Here is a 27,045-nt window from a genome sequence, read left to right as displayed (position 1 = left end):
AGAGCTTTTAGCCCCAGTTCACACCAACACAACAGTGTTTAGATCCTGCTTCTCTGAGGCTATAAATAAAGTACAGTTTTAACATGCCATCTTGTGGATCAACAGCATCTACCCACCAAGCGTAACTGAAACTTGTGTCCTGCTGCTGCTCTTACGGCATGTTCTGATAGGAGTTTGCAGAGTTTTTAGCAATGAGAGCAAACATTTTTCACAGTCCCCCAACTGGGAACAAAATGTGAACAGTCATAGTAAAGTGACACTGCTAGTGGCCTCTGGAAACTTATTTGTGAGATTAGTATATTAAGGAAAAATCTCTGTTTTTTAATGTGCAAACCTACCATGGACATATAAACATGCCACTGGGTGGTGGAAACAGGGTGTCAATTTTTGCTGCACATTAGCTGCTCCACAAAAATCACTCAAGTTCAAGTGAAATAGCAACCCCAGTGAAACAAATACATCTAGCTTAACAGACAACTAACTTGTTTTTCCAACAGTGACCTCAGCCACTAAGATCATTTCAGTCTTCCCATGGAAGAAGTTAAACTACTTTGCATTTACCACTCATCACAGATAGCTACTGTGAAGAAGGAAATTCAGGCTTCTGCCTGCCTTCACAGAAACTCATTTTGGTGTCAGCTCCCTTACTTCCTCTTCAGAGGAGTTACCTGAAACTCTTCAGATGAGTTTTCAGAACTTGCTGCCCCAGAGGTCAGCAGTATCATAAACCCTGTGACTGGTCCTGCAATCTCTGATCAGACAAATTTGTTTGTTTGTTTTTAATTAAATTTAATAGCATCTTGCCTGGGGAAACACAGAATGAACACAGAATCACCAAGGTTGGAAGAGACCTCAAAGGTCATCAAGTCCAACCTGTCACCACAGACCTCACGACTAAACCATGGCACCAAGTGCCATGTCCAATCCCCTCTTGAACACCTCCATGGATGGTGACTCTACCACCTCCCTGGGCAGCACTTTTAAAGTTAAGTGATCTATTTGACAGTTGGGGGAAAGAGAAGGGAAAAAAAAAGACTACTCAACTATCAGGAAGATACCAGCTCAGACAGCCCAGCAGTTTGCACTGTTACTGAAGAAATAATGGCACAATCCCTGTCCCAAAGCACCTTCCTACTCCAAAAATGGTGTAATAAAGAGGTAACAAAATGGTAAGAACAGGGCTAACAATGCAATAACTAATGAAAACTGGTGTGAATGGCAGATGGGATGAAATAAAATTATTTATGTATGGATAATTAGAATAATTGCCTTTCTAGAGCAACTTTTCAGACAGCTCAATGCAGAAATAAGTCCTGAGAAAAGACAAGAATGAAAAATTAGCAAGATCATGAGCCAGGTCAGGAAAAGAGCTCCATACAAAAATATGTGATGGAAAGAAGCCCAGAGACATGTGTTAAAGAAAGAGATAAATTAGACATGAGAGTAGAAATGAGTAATAGTGGCAATGAAAAGAAAAGGATAGATAAGCAGGAAAGCAAGGACAGATAACTAATTTGATATGGTCATTTATCCCATGTATAAAAGTACATTTAAAATGGAATCATAAAGACTGTTGACAGAAATTTTATGTGCTAACAAGGGCAAAATATCATCCCTTGTGAAAATAGTTTTTATGCAGTTCAGATCAGTTGTAAGCTCTGCTTTTTCTCTCCACATTGCCAAAGATGACACCACCATGGCATCCTCCTGATTGCATTCTGGGTAATGAAACCACTGTTCAAGCTCTGCTGACAGCCATGTCTGCTCTGTCCAAAGTATGGAAATTACTTAGTTAGCAACAGGATAAATAAATTGCTGTGATAGGGTAGGCCAGTCCTGAATACAGGCTGGGCTGCAAATTGAATTGCAGCATTATCCACAGAGTTCAGATTTAAAGACGCAAAAAAATGACACCAATATGCATTACTCTGCTATGAGCTGGCCAAGAGAAATAGGAGAGAAATAAGGGGGAAAGACGGGCATACTGATGGAACTCGGTTGGCTCTTAAACCACATTACCGCCTCTTAAAGGAACAAAAAAGGGGCAAGTGAGCACTGCCTTCCCCACTCCTACATCTTCTGTGACCACATGCAGAATTAAAATAAATGACTGTTCATAGAAGGACAGAATAACAGTCTGTGATAGAAATAGGGAGTTTGGACCTGTGAGGTGACAGGCAATTTTCTCTCCCATGGCAAATGAGGTTGGTACCTCTCAGGATAATATTCCTAGGTTACAAACCAACTCTTAAGACCCAGAACCATCAGCCAATAGTGACACAGGAAGAACATTCCCTTTCATACTGAAAGGTAAGAAATTTTATGGAGGAAGATGCAGCAAAAAAGAAGGCAGAAGGGACCACTGTGCATATAGGATCCCTGATTTGGTGATCTGGGGAAGAATTCTTTCTTTCAATCTGACAGTTCTATGATTCTGTGACTCTATGATAGTTTGGAGCCTCGACCTGTGCAACACCAGCACCCAGTGAAAGTGTGGAAATGGAAGTAAGAGGAGCATGAGCACTCAGGAAAAAGCTCACGCCCTGCCACTCCAACCTTGTGCTTTATTGATTGACAGCTGATTGACAGCCACCTAAACATGAGCCAGCAGTGTGCCCAGGTGGCCAAGAAGGCCAACAGCATCCTGGCCTTCATTAGGAATAGCGTGGCCAGCAGGAGCAGGAAAGTCATTGTGCCCCTGTACTCTGAATTGGTTAGGCCGCACGTTGAGTACTGTGTTCAGTTCTGGGCCCCTCAGTTTAAGAAGGACATTGAGACACTTGAACGTGTCCAGAGAAGGGCAACAAGGCTGGGGAGAGGCCTTGAGCACAAGCCCTATGAGGAGAGGCTGAGGGAGCTGGGATTGTTTAGCCTGGAGAAGAGGAAGCTCAGGGGTGACCTCATTGCTCTCTACAACTACCTGAAAGGTGGTTGTAGCCAGGAAGGGGTTGGTCTCTTCTCCCAGGTACCCAGCACCAGAACAAGGGCACACAGTCTCAAGCTGCGCCAGGGGAGGTTTAGGCTCGAGGTGAGGAGAAAGTTCTTCACCGAGCGAGTTGTTCGTCATTGGAATGTGCTGCCCAGGGAGGTGGTGGAGTCACTGTCCCTGGAGGTGTTCAAGAGGAGATTGGACGTGGCACTTGGTGCCATGGTTTAGTCATGAGGTCTGTGGTGACAGGTTGGACTTGATGATCCTCGAGGTCTCTTCCAACCTTAGTTATACTGTGATATTGTGACACCTTCAGAGCTTTGATGCATTTGCAGCACAAAACTCACATCTGATTTAACCATCCATGTTTATTTTGTGCTGCCTGCACAAAGTCTCTTCCTGGCTATGTTGGACACCATTTCAGTTTATAACAGTAAGACCCTAAAATTCCTGGCTAGGAGAATTACGTGGGAACTTGGTTGGCAAAATTGAGTGTTTGGACTAATTGGGTTGAAATAGTTCAAAAATTTGCAACTTTTGCCACAAAAATCTAGTGATACCTCTGCATACAAGATAATAAAAAATAATATATAAAGAATTACTTGCTTTCTATGCCGCAGAGTTTTTGAGAGATTTGACCCTTCTGATATAGCAACATAACTAGATGTGAGCCATTTCTTTGCAATTAGCTACTGAAGAGCAAAAGTAAGACACGATTGTCATCCCCACAGAGGTTTGTAGGGCCACCAAACATCTGCAGCAGAACAGCTGGCAGTTCATCAAAATGGCTCCCTTTGTATAACAGGATTAGAAATGTTTTGGGTTAAAGAATGTATTGCTCATTTTCACTGAAAATTAGCATAAGAAGATTCTGAAGTCATAGATTCTGTAAGCAAATAATACTGTATCAGAAGTGGAAAAAAATAGAATGCTTAGCCCACATAACGTTATGTGTGTTACTGGCTTGCTTAGACTTTCTGACCACTCTAGGAAGTCATATACACAGGTCTCAGGCTTCATGGAAGATGCTCTATGTATGATTATCCCCTGCCACCACATAGTTTTCAGATTTGAACCAAGCCTTGCACTAAGATACTCCATGGATCAGCCATGCTTACTCAGAAAGCATCGAAATCCAGAGGAGTAACACAGCGCAATCAAATGTTTATTTTACAAAAGAAGTGAGAAAAGGGGAAATAAAATGGTTTAAATGCAACAATATCCTTATTTAGAGATTTGTTATCTTCTGCCACAACTACAACAGGAACCATTTTCTCTGGATACCACAGAATGTCCTTCCCTGTGAGTCTTTCAAACAACTGGCCCCTTCTTTGACAGAGTCGTCGTCCCCCCTCCCCCATTTACGTATCCAATGTCTTTTGTTGTTCTTCATTCTTGACTTTCTTGTCAAAATAAGTTTTGCAGATGGAGGAGATTGAACAGGAGATAAAGCCATAGAAGCTAAAAGACTTGTCATTCTCATTTGGCAAGACTTGTGTATCTGCAGAGGTTGAAAAGTCTTGTGATATTTTTCTTCTGTGCTTACTTCCTCTCATGGAAGTTCCCAGCTATCTGCTAGACCCACAGAGTAAACAGTGAGTCCAAGATACAATAGTCAAATTGTTGCACAACAGCACCAAATCATAACAGATGTTGCTATGGGTATTACATACTAGAAATGACATTTATCAAGTCCCAGCCAAAGATTTTTCAGTTTCTATTGTATCCTAGGAATATCTGAAAATCCTAACACTTGGTCATTAGTTGCAATACTACAGAAGTTTACCATGTGTGAAAATTTCGTATTTTGACACCAAGGAGAACCCTGAAAAATCCACGTCATTAAAATGGTAGAACATTCAGCCTAAGAGAATTCATTGCTATTGAAGTATGTAATACGTAAGTTCTAAGAACTGTGGGTATGAACACTATCTCCCAGATAAACTAACAAGCAGCTAAAAAAACCTTTTAAAAATATCATGTGCACCACAAAGTCCCCTGTCTATAAAATCTTCATGGTATCATGAATTAAGAAGAAAATAACCCAACCTGCTTAGTCAAGTAAAATGAAGGACAAAAAAATAATCAACTCATGCAGCTTAGCAGGAATCAGGATTTTTAAAAACAAACAGCTTTCTCATTTTGTAGTTTTCTCTGGTGTTGCTAATAGCAGAGGGGAAGAAGAGTTTAAATGCCAATAGCTTTTCTGTTTTCATTGTATAAGCATTGTGATGACAAGACAAACTGCAGTCTGCATTTCAAGTAGAGATTTAAACTGTAACATATATATATATAAAAATATGATGCATTCACCCACTAATTGTACTTTGAATGCCAAATTTGTTTTCCTAGACTTTCAAAGTAAATACACAAATTAAATTAGAAATTAAAAGTGACAGGTTGGGAATTAAAAGGTGAACTTCAGGTTGTAAAGTCAGACTTCTTGACCTCTTCCTGACCTTGGCATGGCAGCATCATTCAAATTCCCCCTCCAGTTGACTGTAGAAGAAATCCTGTCTACTTGAATATGTATTTTTAACTCTATATGTAATAGTCATAACTGAATACATCAAACCTTCTTCATTAGACAAAGCCTTAATTCTTATTCTTGTCCTAATTCTTAATACCTGTCTATATAGGTATAAACAAATCAGTCTGGAAAAGTTCATTTACTTTAAGCCAAATGTAAGTTATTTAAGTCTACATCAATCATGGGCTTTTCACACAATGTCATTGTTGGATTAAAGAATCCTACAAGTACATTTCCAGACTTGGGCATCTCTTGTAATTACACTGTTATTCTGGTGAATTTGATCTTCACTCTGAACTTCTGGATTTACAGTGCTTGGCCTGGAGAAAATTACACAAGGGTTTTGGAGTAAAGGTTTTGAGGTAGCGAGCTTCCAGTCTCCATTGCGACCTGTGGTGTTCAGCAACTTTGAGAACTGATGTCCCAGGGATCCTTTTAAAACAAAATCCTGATTGTTTATGTTGTGTAAGATTGAGTGACAGAACAGCACTTTAGAAAGCAACCTCTAAGAGCTTTTTATGTTTGGTTTTGTGGTCGTGGTTTTGTTTAGTTTGGTTTCTTTTTTAATAAAAAGCTTAAAAGTTACAGATGCAATAACAAAGGTTTAGCAAGTCTCCTGCAAAACAGGTTACCTGAGGATAGTCTGGCTGCTGACTGAGACATTTGAGTCTTTTCCTTTCTAGATTCTGCTAAATTATCCCAGCTTGTGATTTGTTCTTATAAATATTTAGAAGCATCTGTTTTGCTTTTTAGGATAGATGAAATCTGGCATTTCCCCTTACTCCTCAGTTTCAAGTGCTAATTGGTATCATCTTTTTGGAAGCTGGACACTGAGCAATCAACTCCATTCCTGCAATTACATAGGAACACTGTCAAGACTGGCCTTGGTGACTGCCCAAGAACATCTATGAAGCGCTCTGCTTACATTCACAAGGCAGGAACTCGTGTGATCCATCTGCACACACTTTACCATGGAGCAGCCCAGGAACAACATCTCACAGACCTCTGTTGCTCCTATGATTCTGTATGCAACCCACCTGCATTGTTCATACCTGGAATCCTCAAGCTACAACTTAAAGAGAACTAGCTTTGTCACTGCCTGCCAGTACCTTCTAGCAAAAAAAGGAAAAGATAAAATAATGCTGACTGGGGGTTTGGAAGTCTGAACCATATTGGATCAGATTTGCATCTGACAAGCCTCAGTGGAAAGTGCAGCCAACATGCATCCTCCTTTCTCCCTTCCAATTTTCTGAAGCTTGGTCTTGGGGATTCCTTCATCATCACTTTAGTACGTGTCCAGAACACTCAAGGTCCAGAATCAACAGAACTGTGGGATATGGCACAAATGTCATGTTGACGACAAGAGGAAAGAGCATGTGTATAAGCATCCATGAGGCTAGCAGGGAAAGCTCCGAACATTCTGCGTCCAGGTCTGGAGCTCTCAAAACAGGAAGGACATGGACCTGATGGAGTGGGTCCAGAGGAGGGCCACAAAAATGATCAGGGGGTTGGAGCACTTCTGCTGTGAAAACAGGCTGAGGGAGCTGGCTTTGTCCAGCCTGGACAAAGCCAGCAGCCTTCCAGTACCTGAAGGGAGTCTACAAGGATAGAGAGACTGTTTACAAATGCCTGTGGTGATAGGAAGAGAGGCAATGGCTTCAAACTAGAAAAGAGTAGATTTAGATGTTAGATTTGGATGTTAGGAACAATTTCTTTACCATGAGAGTGGTGGAACACTGGAACAGGTTGCTCAGGGAGGTGGTTGGGGCCCCATCCCTGGAGATATTCAAGGTGAGGTTTGACAGGGCTCTGGGCAGCCTGGTCTAGTGGAAGATGTCCCTGATTACTGCAGAGGGGGTTGAACTAGACGACTTTTGGAAGTCCCTTCTAACACAGACCACTCTGTGATTCTGTGACTCTGTGAAACTGTGCCTCTATCAGGGAAGCATGAGCTAGAATGGCTGGGTCCTGACATACAGGCTCCACAGAAGAGACAACTGTTGACCACAGAACCTTCATTTTTTTATGTCCTTGTGTCAATAGCATTGACCTTTAACAGTGTGTAAGTAGACAGAAGGATGCAATTAACCCCATGTGTAACCCCTGTACTCAGGACTTTAAACACATCTGGAATACTGCATCCAGTGTTCAGCTCCCCTAAACATTGACAGGCTGCAGTGAATTCAGCAGGGGGGCACCAGGGGCTGAAGCATTGTCCTGTAAAGAGTGGCTGAGGGAGTTGGGCTTCTTCACTCCAGAGAAGAGATGGCTTTGGGTGGATCTATAAGCCGCCCCCCAGTACTTACAAGATTACTGAGAGGACAAAGACAGGCTCTTTACAGTGCTGCATAGCAGAGGGTATGATACCTTCAACTTAAAAAGCAGATGGAAAACAGTCTCTGCCACAAAGACTGTCAAATACTGCAGCAAGAGGCTGGAGAACTGCTATCCTTGAAGGTTTTCAACGCCCAGCTAGAATAAAAGCCCTGGATGACCTGGTCTGAATTCACTGTTGATGGCACTCACTGCTGCTCTTGCTTTGAGCAAGAACAGGTCAGCCTAGATGACCTCCTGAAGTCCCTTCCACCCTGAACAATTCTAGTATCACCAGCAAAGGGGCACACATCCCTTCCACTTCTTGCACCTCCTTCTGCCAGACAAGCCTGCGGTCTGTTAAGCAATAAGTGAGTCAGTCTCTGGTGACTTGTGAGCATCAAGAGAGCACTGGCTGCACCACACTTGGGAACTACCAAGGGGAAATGGTTATCAGGCCCACAAAGCACATGGAATTGGCTATGCAGACATGCTCTATTTGTCTAGTGTCTTTCTAGACTTTGTTGCAGCTGGCCACTACAGGAAACTGGGCTGTTTGGCAACTCCAGCTTTGATGCTTAGCACAAGCATCTTGTGGTCTGTGAGGTAAGTGTCTGTTACTTCCTCTTGTCCTTGTACAGGACTACCTTCTGCTGCAGCTACTGATGTAGCTCTAAGACTGAATGGTCTGGGGTATTTTGGCTTCCAGTGTGGCCACAAGAGGCATTCTGTATGCACAGACCCAGGGGTGCAATGAAAGAATGGGATGGTGCAGGCTCTGCAGTGCTGCACTTTGGACACGTGTGGCGAACTCTGCTTACTCTGAGCTGACTAATTTTGGGAAATGGGCTCAGGCGAGCTCCCTGAGAGTGCGCACAGGTGCAGCATCTGCCTGGCTTCAGGTTCTTCTTCTGGCACTCCAGATGAGACAGTGTAACAAGGCACTGCAAGGCCAATCAAGGTTTTCTGTTCAGGGTGAAGCAGAGCCATACAAACATAACTCATAGGAGGGCAAGCGAGGACAAGTTGAACGTACTTCTTGTAAAGTAGCATAGAAGAAGTTTGTTTTGTGGATATGTGGTAGTGGGCTTACTTTAAGGACAAGCACACAAATTGATTCCTTAGTCCCAGACATACATTCTATGGGGATTTACACATTAACCCTACTCTTACCACAGCCTAGTGGATGACTTATTTCCCTGATAACCTTCCTAAAATACTGATAAGAAGTCTCTTGAAGAAGGGCCTGATCCCAGAGAGAATGCTCTTCACACATATTGTTTTCAGCAGTTGATGTACTCAGTAACTTAACATAGGTCCTAAGAAGGAAAATGCAATAAAAACAAATTTATAAAAATCAACAGAGAGTAGTACACCAAAAGAAGCTGATGCACAATGTGGTCTTAAAAAACAGTTTAACCAAATTAGAGTTGTAATCAAGTTCTCCTAATTTCTAACAGTTCACAAATGTAAGTGTGCCTTTAAAAAACACACTTAGAAAAAAAATTAGCAGTTTGTAGCTTTTTATTCAAGGCACAGTAAATCAAGTGAAGTTCCATGCAGAAGCAATGAATCACTGCTGTTTTAGAGGCTACAGTTACAGCAGCATAAAATACCTTGCTTGAAGTTGCTCAACCATATTAATAACACAGCAATAAACAGAACTCACCACTCAAAATCACTGGATTCTCAACTTCAGCATTTCACAAAGATTAGTTTAAAAAATTCACATGTTGTTCTCATGGCACATGAGTGGTGGATGTGTGGTATCACCTGGAACTCATAGGGTTTGCAGCTTTTATGCAGACTAAGGATGGGTTACAAGGAAAAATGTCAATAGAAACACTGTCAATGCTTTCAAAATACATCAAAAAGCTATTCAAAAGCTCCTCAAAACGCCAGATACACAGATTCTAACTGAACATGCAACTGAATAAGCAGAATCAAAAGCATCAGTAGCTGCAAATCCACAAGAGCTGATGTCTGAATAACCACCCTTCCAAATATCCTCATGTTATCCTTACCAGATTAATCAGTCTTCTCATTGCATGTTCATGTGAGCAAATGCATTCACAAGGATCAAATCCACCTTCTGCCATGGTTATCTTGATAAACCTGAACTTGTCTGTGAACACCTAAGAAGAATAAGAATAAAATGACAATGAACTCTTTTTCTTTAGCTGACCTTATTTGTCACATCATTCAATGCCAGGATGAAAAATCAAAACAAAGCAGGGTAATCCTATTATTTCTTTGGCAGCATGAATGAAGAAGTCTGGTATGTGCAGTTACAGTTTGATGTTGCTGAAAGCATTGCCTCACACAAGCTTCCTTAGAGAACCAAATTATTTTTTTTTTTCAAGGATTTGTGTGTCTCCCCTGGGGTTTCCCACATACCACAATGAAATACAGGCTAACAAACAAAACCCACGAAGATTAGATTTCAGTCTCTCATCTGCAGAGTGGGACTCCTAAGTGTATTGAATTTGAAAAGTCAGGGGAACTTCCACTCCTAAACCTTAACAAACCATTGGCATTCTCTCTCTAGATCAATGTACAGGAAAATAATTTAAACCCCAGTAAGTTCTTTGCTAAAGGAAAAACAATGATCCTTATTGTATAATGAAAGCAAGCAGCGGGGGTGCAAAAGTGGATGTACTTGCAAACAGTTTAAAAATGGAACTACAAATACTAATTTTAGATCAAAGAAGTAGGTCATTTGCTCAGCAATACAGAAAGTTCAAGGAAGCTGTAATGGACATGATAAGGAATCAGTTCTAGGTTATTCACCTGCTAAAACCATTTGCACCCCACATGTCAAGCATATGTTAAGTCTATCTTTACTATTTACCAATAGCTTCCTCAGCTACTGTCAAAATGAGTAACAGACTGCATTTCCAATCCTGTGGTCAGATCAGGGATTCATTTCTCCTGAATGAGGACTTCCATAATGTATTAGATCAGTTATGCATTATGATAATTACAAAGTATTTTTGTTATCTTGCCATCAATAAAACTGGACACTGTTTGTATTGGATGCACCGGAGCCCTGATCCTAGAATCACAGAATGGTTTGGGTTGGACTACATGACTTTTAAAGGTCCCTTCTAACCCCCACTGCAATAAGTATCTTGAACTACAGCAGGTTGTGCAGAGCCCTGCCCAGCCTGACCTGAAATATTTCCAGGGATGTGGCATCTACCACCTCTCTGGGCAATGTGGGACAGTGTCTCACCACCCTTAGTGTAAAAATTTTCTTCCTTTGATATAGTCTGAATCTCCCCTCCCTGATGTGAGATAGCTTAATAAATGCAGCAGCACAGAGCAGATAGAACCTCTCAATTTCCTAAAAAAGAGTAGTTTGTGAAGGTGCCAGACATTTGAAGGGTGTGCTGAAATCAACAGATGTGCTCTGCAGTCATCACCTATAAAAACTTACAGCCTTGATCACACATAGGCATTTTAATGTTTTGACCTCACTAGGAGACTGAAGAATAACCCATATGGCTCTAAGAAATCTTCATTCAGCAGAATGCATCACCACAATAGCTCTTCCCTCCTAGAGGAAGAAGGATGTAACAAAGAAAATGTATTCAGAAGTCCTTCCTCTGTCAATGCCCACTGCTTATCTATCTTACACTCTGCCACGGTGGAAAGAGCCAGACAGTAAAAGAAGGTAAGAGATATCTGTGTCTTCATTATGGAGTATAAAACACCAGTGCTGTTAGTCTGCTAGGGTCTCCACTTTTTAGAAAGAATACTGAAAACTGAGGGAGGAAAAAGAGCAAAAAGAAAAATAAAAAAATGAAGGGATGGAGGAAAAGCTTTTTGCCTTGATACTAAGAAAGAGCAACCTGGCAGTGAGAAGGCAACTGAGAGATGACTTATGTAGTGCACAAGTAGCTTTGCACAGAGAAATAACCTGAATATTGAGAAGTTCTTCAAGGAATAAATGATCAAGAAACAATGACTGGAAGCTGTAATCAAATTCAGAAGAGAAGCAAGGCATACATTTTTTACCATTACAGCAGCTAACCAGTGCACCAAACTGCCAAAGATGAGGTGGATTTCCCATCTCTCAACCATTCAGATGTGCTTCAGCCCAGTACAAACGCACTCAAGCTTAGATACAAAGTTCTCCAATATACAGATGGGAGCAGATGATTCTTTCTGAAAGCTAATTCTGAAACTACTACACTAACCTTGGTGAAGTTATCTCAGAACCACTAGAACTGCAAAAGAGCAACAGAAGACATGTTTAGCTACACAAGCTCCCTGGGTGATATGCCCTGTCAACCACAATATCCTTTCTAAATATCCTAATATCCTTTCTTAGCACAAGGAACAGCCAAAAGCACCAACTGCTAAATAGCACAAAATGCTTTCTCATCATGCTTTCTCATCCAAAAGGTTTTTGAACCAGCAAAGTTGCAAAGCGATATTTAATTGTAACTTGAGAGAATTTAAGAGTCAGTGACATATACCAATGCCACAGTAATTAACAGGGGAGTGTTTATATATGATTACAAGAAATCAAAACATCAGATAAGAGTCATCATCAAGGAAACCAGGCTTACATTCCACATCATTCTGAAATGTACAACATACAACTCCAAAAAAATTAGACAACAAATGGAGTCAGTTAATTTGTCATATCCAAAATAAGCTTAAGTGGAGGTAAACTAGAAGAAATTCACCCCAAGGCATCTGAATTGTATATGACAAACTACCTTAATGAGCTAAAATAAAGCGTAGCACCTTACCAAGCAAAATGCCAACCAAGCTTTCAACAAAAGATCCCTTCCTTACCTGAGGAAAAGGAATCATCCTTTATCCTTCCTTCCTCCAAGCCTGTAACAAGCTCTTTCATCAGGAAAGGACCAAAGACAGACCATTTAGTTTTGGGAACAGCACTAGGCTGCAGATAAAGGTGCTGCACTTGGGTTAGATAGTACTTAAAAAAAACCCCACCAGGTAACTAATGTCCCTTTATGCAATTATCTTTTTGCTGGGAACTGAAAAAACCCAAAGATTTTATATGTGGCTGACAACTTACAGAGAACTAGTCCATACTACTTGGTGATTTTCACTTGTAAAATTACACTCTCATGTCTGTATTCCTCATTAAAACATTCTTGGCTTAATAACTCTATTATTTCTAATACACTTTCAATACCTAACATACTAAGTATCAACAAATCCCTATGATCAACTCCTTAAGTTTATTAATATTTTGTGACCCAGAGTCACTGGTAATGAGACTAATATTTTTGTGTACCAGGGAGCAGGATTCCTTGGCTCCATCGCATGCTCTTAGGCAGCCCACACCTATCCAAATCCTGTTCCTGAACTGCAGTGTGCTTCCTGCCTGCCTCCTGGCCCTGCAATTGTGTGATCCCACGTCAGTGCCTAACTTACACTTCTGACCTCTTTGCAAAGTCACACCAGCTCTCCACCTTTTGTAAATACAGTTCTTCTACATACAGTCTCTCACAGAAAATGGGAGTGTGCTCTGCTCTTTTCCTCATAACCTGAAAAAAGGGAAAAAAAGAAAAAACAAAAGAGGGAAAAAAAGGCAGGGGGGGAAGCTTGTGAGAGCTTGTGCTTTTATTTTAACTTACTTTATTTTTCTGTATGCTTTCCTGTTCATCGTTACCTTATTCTTCTTGGAGTTAACAGACTAACTGGTAAAAACATGGCAGCTGGTAAAATGATGATGTCAAATACCTGCAAGTGCTCTGATTATTTTACTTAGAATTACTATATTTTTGTCACATTACTGCCAGCACAGAATTTAATTCACAAAGAGCTGAAAGATACAATTGGTAAATAACCAAAGCTCTCGCTGGAAACAGCTGAGAAGGTATATATTATAGTCTCTAAACTGAAAGAATCGAGAGAGAGCATAATAAAGAAGAAAATGAGTAAACATGAACAAATATGATGTACCATGAAAGAGTCAATATGACCTTTGCAGTGTAAAGAGGCCCACAGAGACAATTACAAACAATACTACTGAAATGAAAATCCTGTAGGCAGAGCAAGAATTACTGTAATTCAGGAGCAAAGTGGAGGATGGTCTCTAATATTTAAGACGATAACAAAAGCCCACCATTACCTTCTGACTTGAGTGCCTGTTTGACACTGTAGGCAATGAAGCCATGATGAAAGAAAAAAAAGATTTCTAGTCTTCTGTGAATTAAAAAATAGCATTCTTGGTTAATTACTGTAAATTGTTTCTTTTTTTTTTTATTACCTTCCTCAATCCCAGCCCCAGAGCTATGCATTATATTTTGTCAACCCTACTAGCAAAAAAGCAATCTTTACGGGTACAATCTGATTAGGGCTTTGTACCTGGAGACTCTTCTCCATTTTAATTTATTGTAATGACTATACATTGTTTCCCAATTCAGCAACATCTCTCCTGAGTAAAGAGCACGCAGCTGGTGAGCTCTGGGAGACAGAAACTCCACTCTCCCTCTCTCCACCCTAATCATTACAAAACCGAATTCCTTTCTGGCATGAAGGCAAGCAAGAAGTTTTGTCAATTTTCCATGTGATAGATGCCCTCCAATGTGACTCCAACACAATGCTGATCAGCAAGACTGTCAAAGTGCACATATTGCTGAACTCTAACCCTTTCTGTAAAGTAGTGTGTAAAAATATTTGTAATTCCAGTGTTCAAAGAAGCACTCACTCTTTATAATACATAAATCAGTCAGTGCAGATTTATCATGGACTAAACCCAGCATTTTCAGCACCAAAACACTAAGCCTATTAACTTTTAATCTTTCTTGGATCCAGGCACTTTTAAAATTTAGACAATCACACACACAAGCCATACAATGGATTTCCTCTGAATTTCCTCTGTTAAGAAATATTTTTGCAGTGTTGCTATTTTCTTGAAGATTGAAGGTAAGAAATCCTTGGAAGCAAAATACCTCACAGTACGAAGACATGTAATAGAATCTTTCCACATTATTTTAAACAGAAATCAAACCCTATTCAGCTTCTTCTTACTGCTTTTCAGCCAACTGCAGTAACTCAAAGCACAAGTGTCAAATCTCGAAGAAGCCAGGGTTAATGTTGCTTCTGAGTTCAGTTTGAGGTAGGTCAAACACGGGAACAGGCTCCCCAGGGAGGTGGTTGAATCACCATCCCTGGAGGTGTTTAAAAGAGCTGAGAGACGGTGCTGAGGGCCATGGTTTAGCACCAGACTTGGCAGAGCTAGATAATGGTTGCAGTCAATGACTTTAAAGGCCTTTCCCAACCAAAATGATTCTGTGATTCTGTGTGGCAGAAGAAATGAAAGTATGTTGAAAATTTAAAATTAAAAAAATGTAGAAAGCAAGCAAATGCTATGTTATGCTTCTGCAGGCATGCTGGAAAAAATAATAAAGGGCTAAAATAATAAAAGTCATATACGAGGTATGAACAATTTACTTTCCCAAAGAGAAAATGTTCATTTTTATCTTAGTGTCAAGGGCAGAAACTCTCTCTCCATGCTCCTCCATGATCTCCTGAAGAGTCCAGTCTTCCATAAAAAGGATTTGTTCTTTTGCCTGTTTAACTGCACCTAGTATGCATGTTTTCTTATAATGCCTGATCCTTTCTCTAATTATTTTCTTCACAGTAAGCGCCAAGTCCAACCCTTTCCCATCCTCACAGGGCCTCTAAATATCTCTTCTAGTATCGAAAACATGCTCTCCATTGGCCTTGTTTAGCACAACACCCTTGCAATCCTGCACATGAAGTCCTTGTCCCAGAGAAACTATTGGGCACTGGGGGACCCATTAACCCAAGGGGTGGAAACTTGCTTCAGTTAAAGCAAGGAGAGTCTTTGAGATCAGCTCCTAGTAAAACTCTGTTACTGCTTTTATAGGACTCTTTCCTCTTCTCCTTGGCCCCTCCTGTCTTCCTTAGTACTATCAGTGCTCCAAGGACAACTGGCACCTCAGCTGACTCATTACTGGGTTCTTTAAAATACCTCTGGTACAAGTGGTTAGCCTAAATCTGTTTCTGATCCTGACTCTTATGGGGAACTCATTGAATCCTGCCTAGTCAGATAAAAGTTTAATGCAACATTAGTAAGGGCTCTAGAAAAATAACAGACAAAGGTCTCTTCAGTGGGAGAAAACTGCTTTACTAGTGACCAAAACCCCAAAGGAGCCTAAACATTCACATCCAGTGAATGCCAGCCAAACTTGGAATTTTCTGTGTTTGTTATATAATGCATTTCCTGTTGATTCCCTTCTTCTGTAACATCTGGACTTCATGCATGTCCAACGCCCCACAGAATCCTGCATGTTTTGTTATCCTTTTGATGAGCTACCTACATCTAGCCCACTGGCCTATTATTTAACTTCCTGTTATTTCAGCTGTACAGGTAAACTTTGGGGGTAAGGCACCCAGTGAATTTTACCCATTGATTTCTACATCAAGTTGCTCTTCAGATTGCATTAAAGCACAGAGGAGAAAAATAATATACATGGATTTGTGGTTTCTCTCTTCTTAAGACAAGTCAAAGATACATGTAGATAGGACTGGTGGATTTTACTTGTAAAGACCTTTGTGAAAGTTCTAGGTTTTTCAGTAGCTGCTACCACAAATGCATCACATTTCCTAACAGCAGAGCAATATAAAGGAGGAACAAGGTAGAACTGATAACAGAGCCAGTAAAAAGAGCAAAGGAATGGAATAACTAAACACAGCGTAAAACTACGGGACAGCATAAGAAAAAAAAAAGGGGTTGTGAGTTAAATAGGGAAGAAACATCAGAAAAGGAACTACAGAAGTAGGGAGAAAATAAAGACAAAAATAAGCAGAAATTTTAAATAAATAAATGCCATTCTGCCTGAAGTTAATGGATACATGATCCTTAGGCAACAGGGAAGGGCAAGGCACTAAATCAAAAGCAATCCAGAAGCCTGGTATAAAGTAATCCTAGAGAAGCTGTCTGCTTTTTTTATGTGAGAGTTTTACATTGTCAGCATTGTAGAACTGGAAAAAATAAGCTTGAAGATTTCTAAGGAAACTTCCCTTACAAAGCAACTTCCTCTGTTGAAACAAAGCTAAAAATAGGTTCCGTAATAAAGAAGAATCTTGTATACAAACTGAAACAAATCACAACATTCCAGGGATCTGTTCTCCTCCATTACTGCAATTTAGAAAGTAAATATTAGAATAGAATAGAATAGAATAGAATAGAATAGAATAGAATAGAATAGACGTCCAACCCATCAACCAATCCAACCCACCTAAACAACTAACCCTTGCCTCATGGAATCCAAGTCTGAAATGCTGCATCGTGATACTTGGCTTTCTTTATAATGGTAAATTTCACAGAATCACAGAGTTAACCAGCTTGGAAAAGACTTTCGACATCATCAAGTCCAACCTATCACCCAACACCATCTAATCAACTAAACCATGGCACTAAGTGCCTCATCCAGTCTCTTTTTAAACACTTTCAGAGAGGGTGACTCCACCACCTCCCTGGGCAACCCATTCCAATGGCCAATCTCTCTTTCTGTGAGGAACTTCTTCCTAACATCCAATCTGAATCTACCCATTTCTATCTTTTTTTTCCATTCCCCTTAGTCCTATCATTACCTGACACCCTAATGGTCCCTCACCCAGACCATTTTCCCCCTCACATCCCAGAGCACCTGGGCTCTGTTGGAGTCTCCTCCCACCCCAAGTGTGGCCACTTAGTCCTCCCCACCCACTCCCCTTTTTAATCCCCCCTAGGAAAGGCAGAAGCCCCAAGCTGAGCCCATTTGGGCTGAGGGATTCTTCTCTCATCACTGGTGAGTCCCCATGGTGCACACTGTGTGATGGTGACAACAAAGGCCTGGGGGCCCCGTGGTTAGGTGAGAGCGGATGACTACTCCAATATCATCCATGAGTGCTGGCTGAGCCTCCTTACTGTGGCTGAGCTCCTCTGTGGGGTATCTTAGCTGGTGAGGGTCTATGCTCCCAGGGATGGGTATGAAAATGGTGGGGGGGGAGCAGGAGCTGTTTAGCCATATGATAATTACACTATTTTCACCCGGAGGTCCCTTGAGTCTGCTCTCACCATCATTTTAATCCCTTTTTTTATTAACAATACAAGAGAAACTTGCTCCCAGCATCTTTTCCACATGTAGAGCTCCATCCCACTCTTACTGAAACAAGTACCAGCACTCCTGCGGGCTTTACTGGACCAAGATCTAGAAGCTTCTCAAGGTTACAGATCTCTAGAGGACTATTTATGATCTTTTTCTATAAGGCATTAAATTAAGTTTTCAGGACAAAACAACTGGGTGACTGGGCAGCAAAAGCAGAACAGCAGGCTAGAGATGTGGGCCCTGCCAGGAGGAGCACTGCCACAGTGAAGTGTGGCTCCAATTACCGCTTTCTCCAACTAATTGTTCCAGTTCAGATCATCCATTGAGCTTTTCCATGGGAAAGTGCTACAATGATTTTGATAGCTCATACAATACCCAAAAAGGCATTCCTAGACATAAAAACAAGCTCAGGGCATAATGCACTCCTCTCCACTCTTTCCTTATAATTTCAGCTGCTGGGAGGGGAAAACAGCTGATTTTGTACTTGAAAGCATCAGCGCATCTTCCTAGACTTCCAGCTGTAGCCTAATGAGTTGGCAAGTGTATCTTTGCTCAGCAGCTTCTCAGGATAATTAACAAGATCCAAAATGAACTTTTCAGTGCAGAGTAAGCTAAGCTAGTTCCTTTCCTTATGGAAAAGTCAGTTCTTAACTGTGCACACAGATGTAGGCAATTGGTGATGTTCTTGCTGGTTTCAACAGAGACCTCAAGACCAGTAGGAGCTCCACAAGAGAACTGGTCACTTGTCCCTTAGTGGGCAACTTTGCCACCATCTTGCAAATCATTTGGTATGTAAGTAAATTATGAATTAATTTTCTAGTGTAACCCATCTGGTGCTTCTTTCCAATGCTAATTTAATACACAACAACTCCTTAAAAATAAATGCAAAACCAACGAAACTAAGAAATATGCTGAGTGAGCCACTGAAGGATACTACAGTGACATGCCACCATCAGTGAAGGAGGTTTTGAGGAGGGGCAGGCTCAGAACAGAGAAGTAAGCACTATGGATCTTCCTGATACACTTTGGGACCAGGGATGAACCATCAAAAAAAAGTAAGTGCACCACAATGTGATCTCCACATTGTGAGATTGCTGGGCCACAGGCATTTTCACCCTAATGTGGACAATTGGACTTGCTGAGTAGGTCAGGAAAGTCTTCTGATGACTCTGTCAACAGTGCTAGAACCCACAGCAGTGAAGCAGGAGCCAGAGCACAGCATTTAAAAGACTTGCAATTATGGTCAAACCCCTTCACAGCCAAGCATTAGAACTCTGCTCTCACTGAGGTATGTGAGAAAGTTCCCACCACTTCAAAGGGTGGCAAGACCTAGTAGGAGCCTGGTAGAAGACAATTTGTGGACAAGGCTAACCAAGGTTACAGGTACACCGAGGTGCATATGTCCAACACAGAATGGTCAATTAGGGAAACACAGAAGATGACACAAATTCTGCTTCTATTTTAATTAAGGCTTCTCAGTGTCAAGCACTGCTCTAAGAGGATGAGAACCCACACACTGAACTATCCCACACTATACCCAATATAATTTCCCACCTTCCTTTTCATGGTCAGTCCCCAGTATGGGGGGGGTGGGATTATTCCAGGCTGTAAGGCTGATGTCAGTGATCAAAAATTAATTCCCCAAGGGAGCTAAATGAGACCCATCAAGTGGTGGTGGTGGGGTGGAATTTACTTATTGCCATGCAGGTGGCTTAACTTTTCTTCTGGGCAAAACACTTGAAAAAGAGCTAATTATGCACATCCAGTCATGGACCAAAAAAGCAGACCAACTATTTTAGCATTCATTTACTGATATTAGATACAGAATGTTGCTGCCAAACTCCAGCTGTCAGCATTTGGTCATCCCTTTGTTAAAATGCTGACATTATCTCTTGGAAATGAAAGCTAATTAATGCTCTGTGTCACTGGTATCTTCTCTTATCCAACAATAGTACCTTTTTTTTCCCCCTGTTAAGTGCTTCAAGTTCTCTTTAATATTTATTTCTGCTGTAGGAAACGACAACAATGGTCTAGGACAACAAAATTATTCTTACAGCACTGAAAGGCTAATCGCTAGTTAATAATTTTGTTTGACGTGTTAACGCAAAAGGGTGGAATATCCTCTGTAAAATCACAAACAGTGCATTTCAACCAGTTTACAGAGCAAACTGGGAGCCCTGCCCTGATTCTTCAGTAAGGAAAGGCCTCTCGTTGGCTTTAATGGATTTTCTGCTTGAGTGGTAAATAGAAGCTCCTGGACAAATTTGCTCACTCTCCTGCTTTTGGTTAATGTCTCTGGCATTACAGACGGTCCCACTGCTTGTGTTGACATTCCTCTTCTCATTCCCCAGCAACAATTGCCAGTGTCCTACAGTCAACACCTCTGCAGCTGGAAAAACCTACTGCTGGAAGCAACATACTGAATCTAAAACCCTTGCTGAGAAAACTTCTGCACCAGCACTGAGAGGACACCCGTGCAGTGCTGTGCCAGCCAGGGCTATAGGCTTGTGTTGCAATGATTTGGCAGGCCTGATTCTGAACAACTGGCTAAGCACAAGAGGAGCTGGCCTTCTAGGGCGCTGACTTTTACGGGAAAACAAAAATCAAGGGTAGTCCCTACAGATGGAAAATGGCAGTGGTGAGCATCTTGCACCAGCCTCCTCATGGGAGAACAGGGAACCTGACTTTGCTGTTGGTTATTCTGCCCAAGAGGTGTTCTGCACTTAGCTTCTAGGCTTCATAACACAAAAATACTAATTGACTTTAAAAGCCATGCTGTGGAGAAAGAGTATGTTCTTATTACAAACTATGTAACCTCTCCAATATTTATGAACCAGATATTTTTCAAATGTACCAAAGCAACTTGAGAGCTCAAAGCTGATCCAACTTTAAAGTTCACTCAGGACTCAAACCCATGAGCAAATTACCGTGGTGTAACAAAGCCACTGAAGAGCAGCTGAGCTGTGGCAACGGTCCCTAGACATGCTCTTAGCCCAGGGGAACAGTGAACTAACATGATTTTGCTTGGTCCATAAAAGGTTAAGATGAGACATTTCAGAGTGGCCTTAAGCTAACCATAAGCACCCCAGACAGTTACCACAGCTCAGGTGGCGTGCAATAATCCATTATACAGAAGTGATTTTTCTGGAGGGTCAATCATTCAGAAATTTTTGGACATGTTATCTCTTTGCAAAAAAAAACATTAAAAATTTCTCTGACTCGGGCCCTTACAAAAATGCAACACTTCTAAACAAACAATGACAGAAGGGGTTTTTTCACTATATTGAGCCAGCAAGTGAAGCCCTAAACCATGAGCTGGGAAGTTTTGGGAGACTTCTTTATGAGGAGTACAATTGTTTAGATTATAAAACACCTTACTAAATTCTTACAAATATAAAAATATACTATTCCTTAATGTTATTCCCACCATATACAAACCCAGAGCATTTTATTATAATTTTGTAACATTTTTATTCTTTTTTTTTTGTTTCCTCTCCAGAGATGACATATGTTTCTAATAACTTGCCGCTGAGCAAACAGATTTAGCAGGGCAGCAGCATGCTGCAGAAGATAGCAGGATTTTCAATTTTCAGATGAAAGCAGCTGTATTCCCTGGCAGCCCTACTCCTAACCCCTCTAGGCCAGACCAAATTTTAGCTGGAGCTAGTGGGTGTCTGCCTTTTGACTTCAATGGAGGCTGAATCAGGTTTTCTACCTACCTGCAAAAAACAATTTGAAGCTTATCAATTAGAATATTTTTAATCAGTACTTATACCAGAGGGAATCTGTAGCAATTAACAGGATTTCTGGGCTTGGTTATTTACATATGTTTAGCTAAAAGATGACCCAGTTTTTACCAGAGAATAACATCCATCTAATTTAGGCTAGACTCTGACTACTTTAGACTTATCAAAGAGGAAGTGCGATGCAAATTACTGAAGTCTCCCCTGTACCTATTAGAAACAGATTTTTTTTTTCATCTGTTACATTAATATACACAAGAAAAATCTGTGGTGCTATTTCCTGAGATCAGGATTAGTTTGCAACACACATCTCACCGCAGTTTTCCCCACAGGAAAGAAGGCATTTCTTCATCTTTAGGTACTTTAGGTTCTATAAACTTGAAAGTGACTCATCTGACAATCTCCATGGCTCAAGAAAAGTCTGTAAAGAATATTTTTACATTTCATGGAGCTCCCTGATATTTTCAAACATCTCTTTTTTTATTTTCAAATAGGCTAGATGACAGGTGTCACCTACTCAGTCTCACCCAAATAAGAAAGAGATGAGCCCCAAATGATGCTGTAGCCACCTGCACAAGAATTAGACTGAAGCCACCCTCACCAGGAAGCTTTGTTTCATATTTTATCTAGTTAAACTATTTGAAGAGCTAACTCTCAGCTTTTCTTTACATCTTTACATACAATTTCACTTGGACAGCTGGACATAAAATATTTTATCAAGTTCTCTAAAACAAAGGTTTAACAATGATTAACTAACTGAAAACAGATGAATGTATATGTGTATATATGAACAAGGAAGACCAGAGGTCTGTATTTGACAAAGATTTGACAAATAAAGCACTGCAGCCGATTATATCATGTAAATGGTTGGTGCTGTGTTTTTGTACAGCTTATCAATTCTTTCTGATAAAAATCTTTTCTTTCCTAAGAGAGATCAATGCTTTGGATCTGACATTTCTCTAGCACTTTTATAAAGTAAGAATGAAACTATATTTAGCTCCAGAAAGCCATGGTTTTTAATGCTTGCAGAGCTGAAGGAGCTGGGTTGGACACGATAATCTTGAAGGTCTCTTCCAACTTGGTTTATTCTATGTATGTATATTCTATGTAATCTTAATGAGGAAAACTTTTATGAAGTGTAATTCTATCTGTTCTCACCCAAATGGGACTAATTTGTTCCATTATCTGTAAAAATACCCAGCTAGACACTTTGACTAAAGCCTCTGAAGCATATTTATTCAATTAATAACCATGCAGATGTACAACCATGCCAGAGGCATCCTCAAATCTTTCACAAAAAGCCTTATCAACCATCACTAAGGGACCTTTTTCTTGCCCCAACCCCAATCATCACCGTGGAATGGGGTAATAGGACAGAAAGAGGAGAATAGGACCATACACCTCCACTGTACTGCTACCCAAGTCCCACAGAATTGAGACTGAGACAGCTAACACAGACTGATCCTTCTCATACCTCTGACTGTATTTCTTCATAATGAGGAGTTAAGGAGGCTTTCTTCAAATGAGGCTCCTTGGGAGCTGAGGAACTCAGCTATTGGTGAGTCAAGGCACACAAGCTGAAGGAGCTATTCTGGGAAATAATTCCTTTTTCTTTTTTTCAACCTCCCCCCCCTTCACCTTTTCCTTTTTTACCTGAACAAGGACTACAATCTTGCAGAATCAGGTGTCTCATTAGCAACTAAATAGATCTTTACATGCTAATAAATTGAATCTATAACCTAAGAAGTTAAAATGGAAAGCATGCTTATCACCAAGCATAACTGCACATACGTGAGGCATGCATGCAAGAGCACACATGCAAAGCAGGCTCACAGGTTCTCTGGTTTGCTTCCCAAGCAGAATATGGGTAGGTGCCATGAATTTTTCTATGTATAAATTCATCTGCCAAAATATTTTTGTATTTGTTGTGATCATAGAATCAATAAGGTTGGAAAAGACCTGAAAGATCATGAAGTCCAACCTGTCATCCAAGACCTCATGACTACTAAACCATGGCACCAAGTACCACATCCAAGCCTCTCTTGAGCACCTCCAGGGACGGTGCCTCTACCACCTCCCTGGACAGCACATTCCAATGGCTAACGACTGTCTCAGTGAAGAACTTTCTCCTCACCTTGAGCCTAAACCTCCCGTGGTATAGTTTGAGACTGTGTCCTCTTGTTCTGGTGCTGATTGCCTGGGAGACCAACCCCCTCCTGGCTACAACCTCCCTTCAGGTAACTGTAGACAGCAATAAGGTCTCCCCTGAGCCTCCTCTTCTCCAGGCTAAACAATCAGCCTCAGCCTCTCCTCGTAGGGCTTGTGCTCCAGGCCTCTCCCCAGCCTCGCTGCCCTACTCTGGACACGTTCAAGTGTCTCAATGTCCTTCTTAAATTGAGGGGCCCAGAACTGGACACAGTACTCAAGGTGTGGCCTAACCAGTGCTGAGTACAGGGGCACAAGAATCTGAGAAATGTTCAAAAGATACAGAGTAAGAAGCTGGTACTTGGTATGGTCAGGCACTCTATGTCTCCATTCATGCATGCTTGAAGAAGAAAGGGGATCTTGCTTGTGCCATCCCCTCTTGTGAAGCCTCTTGATGTCATTAGGCTAAATTATGCTCCGATTAACTTAAGCAGACACAAAATCTGGTCTTTAAGAATGTACATCAAATACCTAAAATACCTAGGAGGTAAAATTCTGAAACACAACCATAGACTTTCAATTATTACATGTCTGTTATGCAAATAACTTTCACACATCAATAAATCTGAAGTATAAATGTATGAAAGTAGAAAATGAGAAGTTAGTAACAAAACAAGTCAGATAAAAGCAAATACTGACCTTTTGAAAACAGGTACAATAGGTACAAAGCAATTAAAACCATCATGCATTTTGACATTGTTGTTATGTAGATTATTTAACAATAACTCTATTATTTATTCTTATTTTTCCTTCAGAACAAGGGAAAAGCATGGACTGCAGAATGTTGCCCATGTTAATGGGCAATGCTCTTCAGACTTAATGGATTTGATTGTCAATTGGGTAAGGTGCTGCAAAACATGCACAGTACAAGGAATTTAATAGAATCACATTCATTGTATTTCTTTCTATAGTCAGCAAAATAATATCCAGTTAGGCTAAAATAAGATCTACAAAACCTAAGCATTTCAGGGATGTCCCTGACTGCCTGCCAGGGAAACACAGGCAACAATACCTTGTGGAATGACCAACAACACATCCAGTATGGCTTTGCACTTGTTTAGCACCTTATACAAAATTATCTTCAACCACTTAAAATAAAGAACTCTATACCACTCTAGAGCTAAGGGAAACCTGTTAATTTCATCTTTTACAAAATGAGGCAAAATTCACCCACCTCAATGGCAGGGGAAGGAGCAGCACTTAGGATTGAACCACCTAACATGCTGCTAACATTACAACCACTTTCATTTTGCCAGCTGCTTCTACCATTTCAAGCCATGCTGTCAGTGCCAGGGTCACTTTTTTTCAATCAATGATCAACAACAATAGCTTGATTTCTTTCATCTTGACAGGTTATGAGAATTACATGGAGGTACCAAGGATTTATTCCCTCTTTCTGTATATAAGAAGAAATCAAAAGTAAGACTGGTGATTTGGGTTTTGTTTGGGGTTGGTTTGTTGGGGGTTTTTTGAGCTGCTGTTTGCTTTGGGAAAGCAACAGAAATGAGTAAAGATGGTTAGCACTCTAATAGCTGAGCATGAGCATGTAAAGACTTTCAAGACATAACCTACTAATGCTCACTGCAGATACAACCCTTTCCCAGTAGGCACACTTAGTAACATTTAACATAAAAAGCTATTAAGATGGAAAAAGTTAGATGTCCTCACCCCTAAATGCTAAAGATGGTTTTCAACACTCATCTATATGCACAGACACGGATGTTCAGCCAGTATACAACACAGTCTCTACAATAACAAATCTATAGAAACCAATCCTGTAGATTGACTAAACAAACAGGTGTTTGCCACGAAACAGTTTTTGATGTAGGACTGATGGTTAGCTGCTGAGGCTTCAGAACTGCCATGGAAGGCAGCAGCTGAGCTGCAGGGCAAGACCTCGGGGGAACCAAGCATGGTGACAGCCGCAGAGGAATGACCATGGACGGTATCTTGTTGTGCACAAGGCAAATATACCCTTCCCAATGTAATCCACTACGAATCATATGTTGGAGCACACATATGAAGAGTGCCTCGCAGGAATGCTATCTTTAATAGATTAATGATGGTGTGATGCTGTCTTTTTCCTGAGATGATCTCTCACAAGACATTCTTCAGTTTCTCCTAGTTTAGTTGCACAGGAAGCAGGGAGCAGCTTGGGAACGCGTAGCCTGCTGTCAGCATGCCACTTCCAGCTCCTTTAAAGAGACAAAACTAAACCGCTTTGGCTCAAACTATCTGCCTGAGATCCTTTAAAACTCAAGAATCGCCAGAAGAGTTCCACTTTGCACTAAACCCCCAACTGCCAGAAGAACTCGATTCAGAGCAGCGGCAAAGGCGACAACCGGGTGTTCCTCCGGTTTAAAAAAGAGGAGCGATGCCTAATACTGAACGGAACGGCTCCGGTTTTCCTGGTGTTTACCTTCCCGGGCACCCGGGAGCGGGGACGTCTCCGTACTTCAACAGGCTTGAAGTTACCCCCGCCGCCCCCACCGCGGGCTGCCCCGGCTCCGCCACCACCCCTCGGCCCCGCCGCCCTGCTCCCGGCGGACGGACGGAGGGACGGGAATGGGGGTGTCCGCGGCAACCCGCCCGGCTCTGCCTGGCCGCGGCCGGCCCGCACCCTCCCCTTCTCCGCCGCAGTTCCCCCTTCACGCTCCCCAACCCCGCTCACCGTGCTCTGGCCGCCGTGGCGGGGGCGCGGAGGACTGCGGGGCACAGGGGCAGGGCGGTCGGGCGGGCTGGCAGAAGCGGCCCCGCTGCTTCGGGCCGGCTCCACACGTCAGCCCGCGCCACGAGACCCGGATCTGCCGGCTCCCGGCGGCGGCGGCGGGGCCGGGGCGGTGCCTGCTGCTCCCACCCCCCACACACACCCTCCCCTGCTCCGCGGCCCAGCCCGGCCGCCAAGCCCCGCACGGGAGGGTCGGTGCGGCCCCGCCGCCTTAGGGCTGCTTGGAGGGCAGGAGCTGCTGCATCTCGGTCTTCGCTTCGCGGCTGAGGCAGGGGGGTGCGCGGTAGCCCGGCGTCCCGGGGGTGGCACTGTGAGGCAACGCATCGGCCTGTAAATAAAGCCCCAGGAATTCAGCGCTGAGGAGCCACCGGGAACGAAGCTCCTCCGGGGCCCCTATGACTGCCGCAGCTCCCACGGTCAGCGCTCTGCGCGCCCCCGCCAAATAGTCACTCCAATTGCTTGGCCCCCAGACACCACCTCCCAAGGAT

The 27,045-nt window shown here is 41.9% G+C and overlaps 1 protein-coding gene across 1 annotated transcript in view; it reads right to left on the bottom strand.

The window, feature by feature from the left end:
• The window catches only part of SMIM14 (small integral membrane protein 14), a 41,929-nt gene extending 15,276 nt beyond the window's left edge, over nt 1-26,653 (bottom strand). Inside the window, exons 1-2 of the mRNA XM_054163940.1 lie at nt 26,501-26,653; nt 9,797-9,907 (exon numbers count right to left, since the gene is read on the bottom strand). Of these exons, the coding sequence (XP_054019915.1) occupies nt 9,797-9,871 (75 nt within the window). The 5' untranslated portion in view covers nt 9,872-9,907; nt 26,501-26,653. The remainder of the gene's footprint in view (nt 1-9,796; nt 9,908-26,500) is intronic.
• Nucleotides 26,654-27,045: the final 392 nt, after the last annotated feature.

This window comes from Dryobates pubescens, chromosome 1 (genome assembly GCF_014839835.1).
Source record: "Dryobates pubescens isolate bDryPub1 chromosome 1, bDryPub1.pri, whole genome shotgun sequence".
In the NCBI taxonomy this organism is placed as follows: Eukaryota; Metazoa; Chordata; class Aves; order Piciformes; family Picidae; genus Dryobates; species Dryobates pubescens.
Note: the sequence above shows the minus strand (reverse complement) of the source record. Positions and strands in the feature narration are given on the sequence as shown.